The 15,158-nt window shown below is 41.0% G+C and overlaps 1 protein-coding gene across 1 annotated transcript; it reads right to left on the bottom strand.

Moving 5' to 3' along the window:
* Nucleotides 1-371: 371 nt before the first annotated feature.
* si:dkey-65b12.6 (IgGFc-binding protein) lies at nt 372-14,479 on the bottom strand. The gene is made up of 24 exons (XM_052555340.1): nt 13,372-14,479; nt 12,919-13,259; nt 12,246-12,819; nt 11,456-12,060; nt 10,786-11,356; nt 10,069-10,667; nt 9,415-9,979; nt 9,057-9,253; nt 8,813-8,951; nt 8,104-8,708; nt 7,389-7,959; nt 6,688-7,283; nt 6,050-6,614; nt 5,692-5,888; nt 5,460-5,598; nt 4,738-5,342; nt 4,022-4,592; nt 3,321-3,916; nt 2,683-3,247; nt 2,342-2,538; nt 2,119-2,257; nt 1,707-2,035; nt 813-1,371; nt 372-728 (listed from the first exon to the last, which is right to left on the bottom strand). Coding segments are annotated over exons 1-24 (10,596 nt in total). The 5' UTR covers nt 14,141-14,479; the 3' UTR covers nt 372-726.
* Between the last annotated feature and the right edge of the window lie 679 nt (nt 14,480-15,158).

The raw sequence follows: 15,158 nt of genomic DNA, 5'->3' as shown, positions 1-15,158 counted from the left end.
CTTACTAGTCTGTTATAAATGAAGGTAGGGCGCGCTACACTAGTCAATAATAAATATCATTGATCATCTAAATGCCCTGATTCTTACAAATATAGCTGCACAGTCTTGTGGCATTTTCAATAAAGATGTATTGGTTTCTTAGTGTGAGTGATGAGCAGGATCTGAAATGTTGACCATTGCAAAATGGTGGACATCCAGACGTATCCGGAGCAGTCAAATGTGGCATCTACATATATCTATTTTCTATAAATACATATCTACATATATCTATTTCTATACTTACTAATTATTGATATGACAATATTAGAAGCTGACATACGGTTGGCATAACCTACATTTCTGTTATGATGAAACGACACAGCTAAACGAAATGATGCAAGAATTTAAGAAGTTTAATAATAACATATATTTAAAATATTATATTTCTGAAGACATTTGAAGGAAAATACAAAACAGTTTACAGTTTAACCCAAGATTAATTATAGACTGATTTGTGGACAGCACAAGTTGACATCCATGAATATATTGTCATTTAAAAAAAGAAACTTGCTTAAACATCCATTTAAAACACCAAATCACAAATTAAGTAATATGATATGAAGCAATGACAGAAACTGAGATACTGTTATATTTCAATATATTGTGAAATGCACCAGTTAATTATTTAATCATTTTAATTTTCACTTCTTTAAGGGATACACAAAACATGGTGGAAAAAAATCTTCATCCTGTTGAGAATAAAAGACAAGGAAGGTGTTAGCATTAATGAAATATCCATTTAACAAAGATCTTGAGTCAAAGTCATCACTTACAGCAGTTGGTGAGTTGCTTCCACTCTGGAGAAACGTCAGCCTTTACAGATGAGCAAGTGGACACATAATTATTGAAGGCATTGCAGAAAGCCTTCTGACTTCCATTATTGAGACACATCTGGAAAAGGCAGTCAGCAGCAAATCGCCTCTTTGATATTATGTCATGGCACTGAGCAAATGGGCCTGTTTCATTCTCTAACAAGCCACAGTAGCTCTGTCCCCTATATAGCGATTTCTTTTCATCTGAGCAAGGGGGAAAGTGCCAGCAATTGCTGTTGCTTTCAGGGACATTCCAAGACATTGCCCATTCTGTGATGTCTGTCATGCTGTTACCACTCGGTGTGACATAATCATCCTCCAAATCATTGTTGTAGGTTCCACACATCCCGACTATGTTATTGTAGTAGCTGCTGGACAATGTCACCATAAGGGTATCTGCCCAGTTAAACTTGACCTCCAAGCCAAAATCTGTCTGCAAAACCCCTATACTGCCTGAGAGGGTGATGCTGATCCCCTCAGAATTCAAACTCACAGGAAGGTTTGAAACTGTGCCATCAATCTGGATAGGAAAAAAAGAGAGGAAGCAACAGATGTCATTTCCAGAGTGTAGAGGGGCCAACCCTGCTCCTAGAGGGCTACGTACTGTAGATTTGAACTCTACCCCAAATTACACACACGTTAAATGTTAAATCAAGATGTTAATGACTACTTAAGGAAATAACAAGTATGGGTGTTATAGCAGGGTTGTAACTGCAGTCTGCATGGTAGCCCTCGAGGAACAAGCTGGCTATGTCTGGTGCACATTATTACCACTGATATGTTTTAATATTGACTTAATGGATATTATGTCTGGATGTTTGATCTTTCTGTATTTTATGTTATGTACTGACTTACTGTCACACGATTGCGGTTGCCTTGGATGAATGTGATTTCATGTCCTTTGACTGTAATGGTGGCTGACTTGACGTAAGATCCACGTGTGCCTTTGAGCATATCATTCTTGTTGACAATGTTGAAAGGTGTCAGTGTTTGGTCTTTGCCTGAAGTTTTAACTAAAGTATAGGTGCAAGTGCCCTGGAAGGAGAAGTGGTTGCCATCAAAGGTTCTGTAATGAGGGTCTCCCTTGGCAATGCAAGAGGCCTTTGATTTTGCAATGCACATTGCCTTGTCGTCCTTCACAGTGCAGTACTCTTTTTCACGACACTCATGGTTACTGCAAGGATCTAAAACATGGATGCACATCTGTATTATAGTTTCATTTAAAACCTGCAGTACTTGGGAAATGATGTACAAAGTTTGTACTTACCTTTCTTGTAACACCCAGTGACTCCTTCTTTTTTGTCACATATCTGATCGGCACTGCATATCAAAGGTTCACAGGAGAATACTCCAGCTCTGCAGAGGCATTTTTCAGTACACTCATCCTGAATGGTTGTCTCACCAGACTGCAAAACAATCAAGACACAATAAGTTTCAGTGACTTGTAGGATGTTTGACTACTGCAGGAATGAAATGGAATGTTTTCTCACCTTGTAAAATTTTCCATCTACTTGACAACCACAATCCTGGAAAGTCTTACATTCACCTCCATCAAACAAGAAGCCATCATCACACTGACATCCCTCCTGACATGGTGGACATCTCTTTGAGGTAGTCAGACTGGAACAGGTTGAGGAACAGGTGTCGGCGCAAAGCTCATAATGACTGTTACCTGAACACTCAAGTGCTGCAAGAATACAAGATTGTTTTAGGGACTGCTCAGGAATTTGTTTTGAGGGAGAAAACTGCACTCTACACCTCATTAAAGGCCACGTAAAGGCCAGCAATAGGATAAGAAAAAAAGGTTATTTTGCAACCTGCAGCCACTTACGACAGAAGGTGTAATTCCTCCAGATGTTGATTGACGTCCCAATCTCTTGACAGCTGGCAACATACCTTTGTATGTGGCGACAGTGCACTGTCTTGTCATTTGGTTGGGCTGCCACATCTTTCACACATTCATCAAAGAATGTCTGAGGTGGTATTTTTTCGTAACAACCAGAAAATGGCCCCTTCTCTGATGTTAGTATACTGCAAGCTGTCTCTGCCTTTTTCTGTTGGTCTTTGTCGGGATTGAAACAATTGAAGGCACAGCCGGTTTTACACATCATTTTGTCTGATGGTGAAACCCAGGCCTCTGCAAAGTATTCCACAGAAGAAGTCTGAATGCCACCTGGCAAGAGAAAATCATCTGCACTGTTTCCATTGTAGTTACCGCAGAGACCTTTAACTGCATTTTTAAAAGTGGATGGGATCTCGATTTTGGCCATGGAAATAGTATCATATGTCAGTTTCAATCCAGAGTCTGTTTCCACAACAATATTAACACCACTCTGAAAGACTTGGACAAATCCTCCATTTAGAGTCACTGGGAGATTGGTTTGAACTTTGTTCACCTGTAAAAAAACACAATACCTTTTAGAAAGTGTTTTTGATTTTTTAAACTATGGTCAGTAACAAGTACATTACCTGAACCTCCCAGATGTGGCCAGGCAGCAAAGTTATGGTGGCTTGTCCTATTTGTATTTCAACTCTTCGAGTGAAGACAGTCTCAGAGGAGGACTGCTGTTTCACTAACACACTGAAAGAGCTCTCCTTATTTGTGTTCTGAGCCGTCTCTGCCAATCTGTACTCACAGTCTCCTTCAACAGTAAAGGATTTCCCATCAAATGACTGATAAAGCCCTAAACCTGTCACTGAGCAAACTGCTTTGCCATCAGGGAAACAGCCCTGAACCCCATTCAGGACCTGGCACTTCTCGTTTGGTTTGCAGGTGAATCCATCATCACACTGAACTCTTCCGTTCTCTTTGCACACACATTTCTGATTGCACTTGTCTTGAGGGAAGAATTCCTGGCCCAGCTGGTAGTACAGGCCCTTGTAAGTACAGCCACACTGCTGCGCAGCCACACAATCACCATCACTCAGGATAAAACCTTTGTCACATGTGCAGCCTTCAACACAGGGAGTGCCCTTACAGTTCTTGGGCTCAGTGAGGCCACGGCAGGTCTGAGGGCATCCTGTTGCACAAACCTCATAGTGGCTGTTTGCCTTGCAGGTTGTAGCTGTAGATATAGCATATTAAGGATGAATGTCACGATGTCTTTAATACAAACCAGTAAACTACTGTAATGTGGATTTCAAATTACTTGAGATAATGTAATACTAACGGCAAAAACTGTTGGTTCTCCAGGATTCCACTTGGCCAAGTGCCTCTTGGCAAGCAGCTGTGTATGCAGTAAGAGCACTGCAGAGGGCAGATGAATGGCCACCGTACATACACATATCATACACACAATCTTCATAAAACTGATTTGGATTCACTTTATCATGGCAACCTTTAAATGGTCCCTGTTTGTCTGTGATCTTGCTGCAAGGCTTTGTAAAAGTGACTTGGTTTCTTTCTGTCGCATCACATTTAGGACATGCTTTGCCCTGACATGCATCTGAGCATCCAGGGTCATCTTTGACTTTCCAACTGGTTCCAAAAATTGTTGGGTTTGAAACAAGGGTGTTGTTAGGAGTCAGCAAATCATCATTGGCATTGCCGTTCCAGTTTCCACAAAGCCCTCCCAACTCACCGGAGTAAGTGCTGGGGAGAGTCAGGACTACATGGCTATCCCAGTTGAATTTTAAAGTCAGATCAAAGTCAGTTTTTATCACACCAAAGTTCCCGCTGTAGAATATTGAGAGTCGGCCATCTTCTAGTTCAAATGGCAATTTCACATACAGATCATTGACCTTAAAGAAAAATGTATTCCATCAATTATGTTTTAACTCAAGCCTTTATTTTTTCTTTTGGAGGTGAGTGTATAGTAAAATTAATTCAATGTATGGATGCAGTTATTCATATTATGGTGTAAAAGTGTGTTTTTGAAGAACTGACCTTTACTTTGCGTGGGCTTTCCTTACTTAAGACAATTGTGTATCCATAGACAGTTAATGATACAGTCTTGGTATAAGCAACTGCCATGTTCCTTCCTCTGTTCTCATTCTTGACCAGTACCTCAAAAGGTATCAGTGATGGGTCAACTGTATTGAGTAGTTTGGACAAATAATAAGTGCAGGTTCCTTGGAAGTCAAAGGTTTTACCATCAAAAGTGCGGTAGTGTGGATCCCCTGCACCCTGACAGGTACTATAGGACAATGGGTAACAGTCTTTCACTCCATTCTGTGTGCCACACACTAGAGAATTCTTACACTTTGTTGGTGTACATTCAACATTTCCAGTTTGAGGGTTGCACACGCATTTCTCTGTGCATTGTTTCTCGCCCCAAAATGTCTGCCCAGGTAGATACAGTTGGCCTTTGTATTCGCAGCCACACTTTTTCACAGGTATGCATTCAACCCCTTTAAGGACAAAACCTGCATTGCAGAGGCAGCCGTCTACACATGGCAGTGTGCACTCATTTGGACTATCTCGATTAGCACAGGTCACAGGACAAGCTGAGCCGCAGGCCTCATAATGCATGTTGACTGGACAGTATGTGTCTTTTAGGGATTAAAGAAAGAAAAGAAAGAAAAAAAAAAAGAAAAAAAATGAATGAAACATCTGGCATATATGCAAATATTCTGCTTTTATGGTACACTTATTATAATTATTAATACCTTTGTTGTAGCATCCGATGGCACCATCTTTTTTGCCACAAATCTGATCTTTAACACATTCCAAGGTGTCACAGGAGAACACTCCAGCTTTACAGGTGCATTTCTCTTTACACTCTCCTCGAATTACTGTCTGACCAGACTGCAAAATAATATTTTGGTGGGAAGGACAAAAAGTTACAGTTTGATTACTATTAGCAAAAACCAAAAAATAACTGACCAGATAGGTTCTCACCTTGTAAAATGTCCCATCTACATGACAACCACAGCTATCCAAAGTCCTACATTCACCTCCATCAAACAAAAAGCCATCATCACACTGACATCCTTCCTGACACAATGGGCATTTCTGTGACTTTGTCAGACTTGCACAGGTCGTGGAACAGGTGTCAGCGCAGAGCTCATAGTGACTATTTTTGAAACATGTGAGTGCTGGAAGAAAAGAGAGCAATTTAAATTGTTCAGTTCAAGGTAGGACAATTTATATTCCAAATCTCCATTGGCATATCTTACAGGAAATGTAAAAGTATTAAGGGGCATTTAGATAAGCTAGAGGAGAGTTATTGTTAAACCTGAAGAATGCAGTCACTTACGACAGAAGGTGTAATTCCTCCAGATGTTGATTGATGTCCCAATCTCTTGACAGCTGGCAACATACCTTTGTATGTGGCGACAGTGCACTGTCTTGTCATTTGGTTGGGCTGCCACATCTTTCACACATTCATCAAAGAATGTCTGAGGTGGTATTTTTTCGTAACAACCGGAAAATGGCCCCTTCTCTGAGATTAGTATACTGCAAGCTGTCTCTGCCTTTTTCTGTTGGTCTTTGTCAGGATTGAAACAATTGAGTGCACAGCCTGTTTTACACATCATTTTGTCTGATGGTGAAACCCAGGCCTCGGCAAAGTATTCCACAGAAGAAGGCTGAATACCACCTGGCAGGAGAAAATCATCTGAACTGTTTCCATTGTAGTTACCGCAGAGACCTTTGACTGCATTTTTAAAAGTGGATGGGATCTCGATTTTGGCCATGGAAATAGTATCATATGTCAGTTTCAATCCAGAGTCTGTTTCCACAACAATATTAACACCACTCTGATAGACTTGGACAAATCCTCCATTTAGAGTCACTGGGAGATTGGTTTGAACTTTGTTCACCTGTAAAAAAACACAATACCTTTTAGAAAGTGTTTTTGATTTTTTAAACTATGGTCAGTAACGAGTACATTACCTGAACCTCCCAGATGTGGCCAGGCAGCAAAGTTATGGTGGCTTGTCCTATTTGTATTTCAACTCTTCGAGTGAAGACAGTCTCAGAGGAGGACTGCTGTTTCACTAACACACTGAAAGAGCTCTCCTTATTTGTGTTCTGAGCCGTCTCTGCCAATCTGTACTCACAGTCTCCTTCAACAGTAAAGGATTTCCCATCAAATGACTGATAAAGCCCTAAACCTGTCACTGAGCAAACTGCTTTGCCATCAGGGAAACAGCCCTGAACCCCATTCAGGACCTGGCACTTCTCGTTTGGTTTGCAGGTGAATCCATCATCACACTGAACTCTTCCGTTCTCTTTGCACACACATTTCTGATTGCACTTGTCTTGAGGGAAGAATTCCTGGCCCAGCTGGTAGTACAGGCCCTTGTAAGTACAGCCACACTGCTGCGCAGCCACACAATCACCATCACTCAGGATAAAACCTTTGTCACATGTGCAGCCTTCAACACAGGGAGTGCCCTTACAGTTCTTGGGCTCAGTGAGGCCACGGCAGGTCTGAGGGCATCCTGTTGCACAAACCTCATAGTGGCTGTTTGCCTTGCAGGTTGTAGCTGTAGATATAGCATATTAAGGATGAATGTCACGATGTCTTTAATACAAACCAGTAAACTACTGTAATGTGGATTTCAAATTACTTGAGATAATGTAATACTAACGGCAAAAACTGTTGGTTCTCCAGGATTCCACTTGGCCAAGTGCCTCTTGGCAAGCAGCTGTGTATGCAGTAAGAGCACTGCAGAGGGCAGATGAATGGCCACCGTACATACACATATCATACACACAATCTTCATAAAACTGATTTGGATTCACTTTATCATGGCAACCTTTAAATGGTCCCTGTTTGTCTGTGATCTTGCTGCAAGGCTTTGTAAAAGTGACTTGGTTTCTTTCTGTCACATCACATTTAGGACATGCTTTGCCCTGACATGCATCTGAGCATCCAGGGTCATCTTTGACTTTCCAACTGGTTCCAAAAATTGTTGGGTTTGAAACAAGGGTGTTGTTAGGAGTCAGCAAATCATCATTGGCATTGCCGTTCCAGTTTCCACAAAGCCCTCCCAACTCACCGGAGTAAGTGCTGGGGAGAGTCAGGACTACATGGCTATCCCAGTTGAATTTTAAAGTCAGATCAAAGTCAGTTTTTATCACACCAAAGTACCCACTGTAGAATATTGAGAGCCGACCATCTTCTAGTTCAAATGGCAATTTCACATACAGATTGTTGACCTTCAAGAAAAATGTATTCCATCAATTATGTTTAAAGTCAAGCATTTGTTTTTCTTTTGGAGGCGAGTGTATTGAAAAATTAACTCAATTTATGCATGCAGTCATTCATATTACGGTGTAAGAGTATGTTTTTGAAAAACTGACCTTTACGTTCCGTGGGTTTTCCTTACTTAAGACAATTGTGTATCCATAGACAGTTAATGATACAGTCTTGGTATAAGCAACTGCCATGTTTCTTCCTCTGTTTTCATTCTTGACCAGTACCTCAAAGGGTATCCGTGATGAGTCAGCTGTATTCAGTAGTTTGGACAAATAATAAGTGCAGGTTCCTTGGAAGTCAAAGGTTTTACCATCAAAAGTGCGGTAGTGTGGATCCCCTGCACCCTGACAGGTACTATAGGACAATGGGTAACAGTCTTTCACTCCATTCTGTGTGCCACACACTAGAGAATTCTTACACTTTGTTGGTGTACATTCAACATTTCCAGTTTGAGGGTTGCACACGCATTTCTCTGTGCATTGTTTCTCGCCCCAAAATGTCTGCCCAGGTAGATAATATTGGCCTTTGTATTCGCAGCCACACTTTTTCACAGGTATGCATTCATCCCCTTTAAGGACAAAACCTGCATTGCAGAGGCAGCCGTCTACACATGGCAGTGTGCACTCATTTGGACTATCTCGATTAGCACAGGTCACAGGACAAGCTGAGCCGCAGGCCTCATAATGCATGTTGACTGGACAGTATGTGTCTTTTAGGGATTTAAGAAAGAAAAGAAAGAAAAAAATGAATGAAACATCTGGCATATATGCAAATATTCTGCTTTTATGGTACACTTATTATAATTATTAATACCTTTGTTGTAGCATCCAACGGCACCATCTTTTTTGCCACAAATCTGATCTTCACCACATTCCAAGGTTTCACAGGAGAACACTCCAGCTTTACAGGTGCATTTCTCTTTACACTCTCCTCGAATTACTGTCTGACCAGACTGCAAAATAATATTTTGGTGGGAAAGACAAAAAGTTACAATTTGATTACTATTAGCAAAAACAAACAAACAACAAAGAAAATAACTGACCAGATAGGTTCTCACCTTGTAAAATGTCCCATCTACATGACAACCACAGCTATCCAAAGTCCTACATTCACCTCCATCAAACAAAAAGCCATCATCACACTGACATCCTTCCTGACACAATGGGCATTTCTGTGACTTTGTCAGACTTGCACAGGTCGTGGAACAGGTGTCAGCGCAGAGCTCATAGTGACTATTTTTGAAACATGTGAGTGCTGGAAGAAAAGAGAGCATTTTAAATTATCCAGTTCAAGGTAGGACAATTTATATTCCAAATCTCCATTGGCATATCTTACAGGAAATGTAAAAGTATTAAGGGGCATTTAGATAAGCTAGAGGAGAGTTATTGTTAAACCTGAAGAATGCAGTCACTTACGACAGAAGGTGTTATTCCTCCAGATGTTGATTGACGTCCCAATCTCTTGACAGCTGGCAACATACCTTTGTATGTGGCGACAGTGCACTGTCTTGTCATTTGGTTGGGCTGCCACATCTTTCACACATTCATCAAAGAATGTCTGAGGTGGTATTTTTTCGTAACAACCAGAAAATGGCCCCTTCTCTGAGATTAGTATATTGCAAGCTGTCTCTGCCTTTTTCTGTTGGTCTTTGTCAGGATTGATACAACTCAAGGCACAGCCTGTTTGACACATCATTTTGTCTGATGGTGAAACCCAGGCATCTGCAAAATCTACCACGGAAGGTGCCTGAATACCACCAGGCAAAAGAAAATCATCTGCACTGTCTCCATTGTAGTTACCACAGAGGCCTTTGACTGCATTTTTAAAAGTGGATGGTATCTCAATTTTGGCCATGGAAATAGTATCATATGTCAGTTTCAATCCAAAGTTTGTTTCCACAACAATGTTAATACCGCTCTGATAGACTTGTGCCAGTCCTTCATCCACAGTTGTGGGGAGATGGGTTTGAACATTGTCCACCTGCAAAGAAAACACCAACATAAAACTTAAAACTCTGCAGGCAGCAGTTCCTGATCTCCTAAAACAATGACCATTAATGAGTACATTACCTGAACCTCCCAGATGTGGCCAGGCAGCAAAGTGATTGTGGATTGTTCTATTTGTATTTCAACTCTTCGAGTGAAGACAGTCTCAGAGGAGGACTGCTTTTTCACTAATACACTAAAAAAGCTTATATCCTCATCTTTGCCTTGAACCGTCTCTGCAAATCTATACTCACAGTCTCCTTCAACAGTAAAGGATTTCCCATCAAATGACTTATAAAGCCCAAAGCCTGACACAGAGCAAACTGCTTTTCCATCAGGGAAACAGCCCTGAACCCCATTCAGGACCTGGCACTTCTCGTTTGGTTTGCAGGTGAATCCATCATCACACTGAACTCTTCCGTTCTCTTTGCACACACATCTCTGATTGCACTTGTCTTGAAGGAAGAACTCCTGGCCAAGCTGGTAGTACAGGCCCTTGTAAGAACAGCCACATCGTTCCATAGCCACACACTCACCATTGCTCAGGACAAAGCCTTCATCACATATACAGCCTTCAATGCAAGGAGTGCCCTCACAGGCCTTGGGCTCAATGAGGCCATGGCAGGTCTGGGAACATCCTGTTGCGCAAACCTCATAGTGGCCGTTTTCCATACAGGATGCAGCTGTGGAGAAACAGTATAGAAAATTAATTTTACAATATTTCTTGCATCAATCCTGAGTTATGTATAATTCAAAATCTTAAAGAGAGGTAAACAATGAAACAATGAAATGAATACTAACGGCAGAAACTGTCAGTTCTCCAGTCTTCCACTTGGCCAAGTGCCTCTTGGCAAGCAGCTGTGTATGCAGTAAGAGCACTGCAGAGGGCAGATGAATGGCCACCGTACATACACATATCATACACACAATCTTCATAAAACTGATTTGGATTTACTTTAACATGGCAACCTTTAAATGGTCCCAGTTTGTCTGTGATCTTGCTGCAAGGCTTTGTAAAAGTGACTTGGTTTCTTTCTGTCACATCACATTTAGGACATGCTTTGCCCTGACATGCATCTGAGCATCCAGGGTCATCTTTGACTTTCCAACTGGTTCCAAAAATTGCTGGGGTTGAAGCAGGAGTTTTGTCAGGAGTGAGAAAATCATCGTTGTTGTTATTGTTCCAGTTGCCGCAAAGCCCTCCCACTTCACCGGAGTAAGTGCTGGGGAGAGTCAGGACTACATGGCTATCCCAGTTGAATTTCAAAGTCAAATCAAAGTCTGTTTTTATTACACCAAAGTACCCACTGCGGTATATGGAGAATCTACCTTCTTCTTGTTCAAATGGCAAATTCACAAACATATTGTTGACCTTTAGGACACAAATTACCAATTAATTAACAATTTTAGTTAAAAGTATTTTGAAGGTCAGTCTGTAATGAGTTTTTAAACACAGTTTTAATGTACTTACCTTCACTTTCCCTGAATCATCTTTACTCATGACAATTGTGTATCCATAGACATTTAATGATACAGTCTTGGTATAAGCAACTGCCATGTTTCTTCCTCTGTTTTCATTCTTGACCAGTACCTCAAAAGGTATCAGTGATGGGTCAACTGTATTGAGTAGTTTGGACAAATAATAAGTGCAGGTTCCTTGGAAGTCAAAGGCTTTACCATCAAAAGTGCGGTAGTGTGGATCCCCTGCACCCTGACAGGTACCATAGGACGTTGGATAACAATCTCTCACTCCATTCCGTGTTTCACACACTTGGGATTTCTTACATTTTGTCACTGAACAATCAACTTTTCCAGTTTGAGAGTTGCACACACATCTCTCTGTACATTTTTGGTCCCCCCAAAATGTCTGCTCAGGTAGATAATATCGGCCGTTGTATGTGCAGCCACACTTTTTCAAAGGTATGCATTCATCTCCACTGCGGACAAAACCTGTGTTGCATTGGCAGCCCTCCACACATGGCAGCGTGCACTTGCTTGGGGCATCTCGATCAGCACAAGAGGCAGCACAGGCTGTGCCACAGTCATCATAATGCATGTTGACTGGACAATCCAGTGCTGGGAGGAGAAGAGGAAAACCAAAATATAAATAATCTGATTATCTAGCACATTAATTGTATGTCAAATTGTTAACTCTACTAACAAAACCACAATTTGACAAACAGTACCATGTACATTTTCAGTTCACATTCATAAATCCAAATATGAAATGAATTTAAACGTATACCCATATACACACTTACGGCAGTTGGAAAGTGTCCTCCACTTTCCAGGAATCTTGATTCCAGCTGACATGCAAGCACCGACGTAGCTTTGAATGTTATTGCAGAGGAAGTTTCTCATGCCATTATTAATACAGACATCATAGACACAGTTATCTACATACATCTGAGGATCGACAGTGTTGTGGCAAATAGCAAATGGCCCATCCGTTTTAGCCATGACACCACAGTTTGTGTCTTTTTTGTACTCCTCTTGAAGACTTAAAGAGCAACTTGGGCATTGTCCATTGCAGTCATCATTGCAAAACAAATCATTATCTGGAACTTTCCAGGTCTTAGCGAACGCAATGACATTGGAGAGCACTTGGCCTTTGGGATCAATAAGTTCATCTCTTCGGTCACCATTATAGTTTCCACAAAGACCACCTAAAGTCTGGAAATAGCTACTTGGAGCTGTAATGTACAACATCATATTCCAGTCATATTTTACCTCTAAGCCAAAATCCGTCGATATAATGACATTCCATCCCCTCTGATCCACTTTTATTTTGCCGCCATCGATAGTTAAAGGCAGGTAAGTGTTTTCTCCATCAAGCTAAAATGAGAAACACCAAAGAGAGAGATTTATTTATTCTTCAGAATGGTTATAATTACATTAAGTATGTAAAAGTTGTGAAGTGCTTTTCATTTTTACCTCTACTACTCCCCTTTGGCTGCCAGCCACCACTTTATGATTGTACACAAGGACAGAAACTGTCCTTACATATGCCACCCTAGTGCTTCCCCTGTGATTATTCTTTGCCAAGATGGTAAAAGGTGTGAGGCCTTTTTGAGGCTTTGTATTGTTTACCATGATGTATGTACAAGTTCCCTGAAAGTCATACAGTTTCCCATCAAAAGTTTTGTAATGGGGATCACCAACTGCATGGCATGTGGCAGTGGAAGTGGGAACGCAGACACCCTTTCTGCACTCCTCCTGCTGACGGCATTTAACGGTCTCACAGGGGTCTGGTGGAGCCGGAATTGTCGTAAAAGCTTAGGGAACAAAGACATTGTTTTTTTGTTTGTTTTTCACCCAGATTTAAGTCAGTTGCAATTCGTACGCCATTACTCAGTCATTTGTTGTTATTCAGTCATGATTTCTTACCTGTGTTGCACACTCCTGTTGTGGCATAACCATGCCTTATTTTTCCACCAAAAACATAAGCAGCCATCAGCGAATCACCAGATACAGTGATGGGACCTTTTCGTGTACCGAGTGACTTGGTAGCCCATACATATTTTTGATTAGCAGGGAATGTTTTCCACTTCAATGAACCACTGATAGTGGAGGCTGATGCTGCTTCAGCAACAACAACAAGAGTGTTATCGTAGCTATCTTGAGCATGAATGGTCCATGATTTCGACATCTCAGAAGTGGGTATGACATTGGTTAGAAACTCGTCATTGGGAAAATTGCTACTGAAATACATTACCATTACGTTTTTGCTACTTTGAATGAGCTTAGCATTTGTGCTCACATCAACCGCTAAAACGTCTCCAGCATTTAGCTTGTTCTTGTTGTGAAACCAACTATTCCCACTGAAAACTGACACAATAGTGTTGTCCTCTGGAGCAACCACATAGGCTGTGTCCTTGCTGGAGGTCTGATGCATTGCAGGGACCAGGTATTCATTGGCGAGAGACTCAACTGGCACCAGCTGCTCAAAGACATGCTCACAGGTGCCTACAAGCATGGAGCACTCGTGTCCTGCCAGAACAGCCACTGGAGACGTGGATTTAATTTTTGTTCCAGTCAAAGTTTCAAGACTGCGAAGCTGATAAACTTCGTAGGGAGCCAAACTAATGGTTCTGGTCTTTCCAAAAATGGCGTTCCAAAGATTTCCTGAATTGGAGGCAATCTCGACTGTGTTCATATAATTGCCATTGATTATGGCTACCAGCTTTTTATACGGACTTGGACCCGTGTTCGGAGTAAAAACTACATAACGCTGGCCTAGTTGATTTATTGGGAAGATCACACTGCTGTCTCCAGTGAATTCCTTTATGTTGGATGAAACGACTGAGATATCGGCAGTGGAAGAGATGTACACGGTTTTGCGGAACGTTCCATCACCTTCAATCTCAGTGTTTTGTGGGAGGACAATCCATTTGGTTTCACCTTGTCCAATATTCACTGTTTCACTGTAACTCAGTGCCTTTATCTCAATTTTCACAGTGGCAGGGGAATTATGTGCTGTTATGGAGAGAGTCAGACTGGCTTTTCCATATTGGTAATTTGTCATGAAAGCAGTGATGAACTCCCGACCTATAGGACACCCGCTGACTGCTGTAGTAAAACAGGAAGACAGGTTATATATTAATCACTGGGGTAAAAAACAAACAAACAAACAAACATTGTATGGGTCAAAATGATGGATTTTCTTTTATCCCCAAAATTATTAGGATATAAAGTAAAGATCATGTCCCATGAAGATATTTTGTACATTTCCTACCATAAATATACCAAACCCTTATTTTTGATTAGTAATACGTATTGCTAAGAACTTCATTTGGACAACTTTAAAGGTGATTTTCTCATTATTTTGTTTTTTCTGCACCCTCAGATTACAGATTTTCAAATAGTTGCATCTAAGTCAAATAATGTCCCCCCACATGGAAAGAACCTATATGAGGATATATGCGCATATATGAAACTTATATGCAGTTTATATGCACATATATGCTGCATATATACAGCATATATGATAATATATATGCTGCAAATGTGCCTATATATGCCACATAATGGCATCAGTCAGAGCGACAAGTACCAGTCAGGTAAGAAAATCTAAAGTTTTCCTTGTGTTAAATCAAAGTCTTTAATTTCTCTTTGAGTGTCTGTCTTGGGGTATTGCATTCTAATATTGTGTACTGGTAATTTGTTTATTGCGC

The sequence above is a fragment of the Carassius gibelio genome, chromosome B5 (genome assembly GCF_023724105.1).
Source record: "Carassius gibelio isolate Cgi1373 ecotype wild population from Czech Republic chromosome B5, carGib1.2-hapl.c, whole genome shotgun sequence".
Classification (NCBI taxonomy): Eukaryota; Metazoa; Chordata; class Actinopteri; order Cypriniformes; family Cyprinidae; genus Carassius; species Carassius gibelio.
This window is presented reverse-complemented; position numbering and strand designations above follow the sequence as displayed.

Coding starts and splice junctions, on each gene's coding strand:
- si:dkey-65b12.6 (XM_052555340.1), bottom strand. CDS start 14,140: ATGAACACAGTCGAGATTGCCTCCAATTCAGGAAATCTTTGGAACGCC. Junction 11,357..11,455: donor ATGATTCAGGGAAAGTGAAG/GTAAGTACATTA, acceptor TGTGTCCTAAAG/GTCAACAATATGTTTGTGAA. Junction 6,615..6,687: donor GCCACATCTGGGAGGTTCAG/GTAATGTACTCG, acceptor GTTTTTTTACAG/GTGAACAAAGTTCAAACCAA.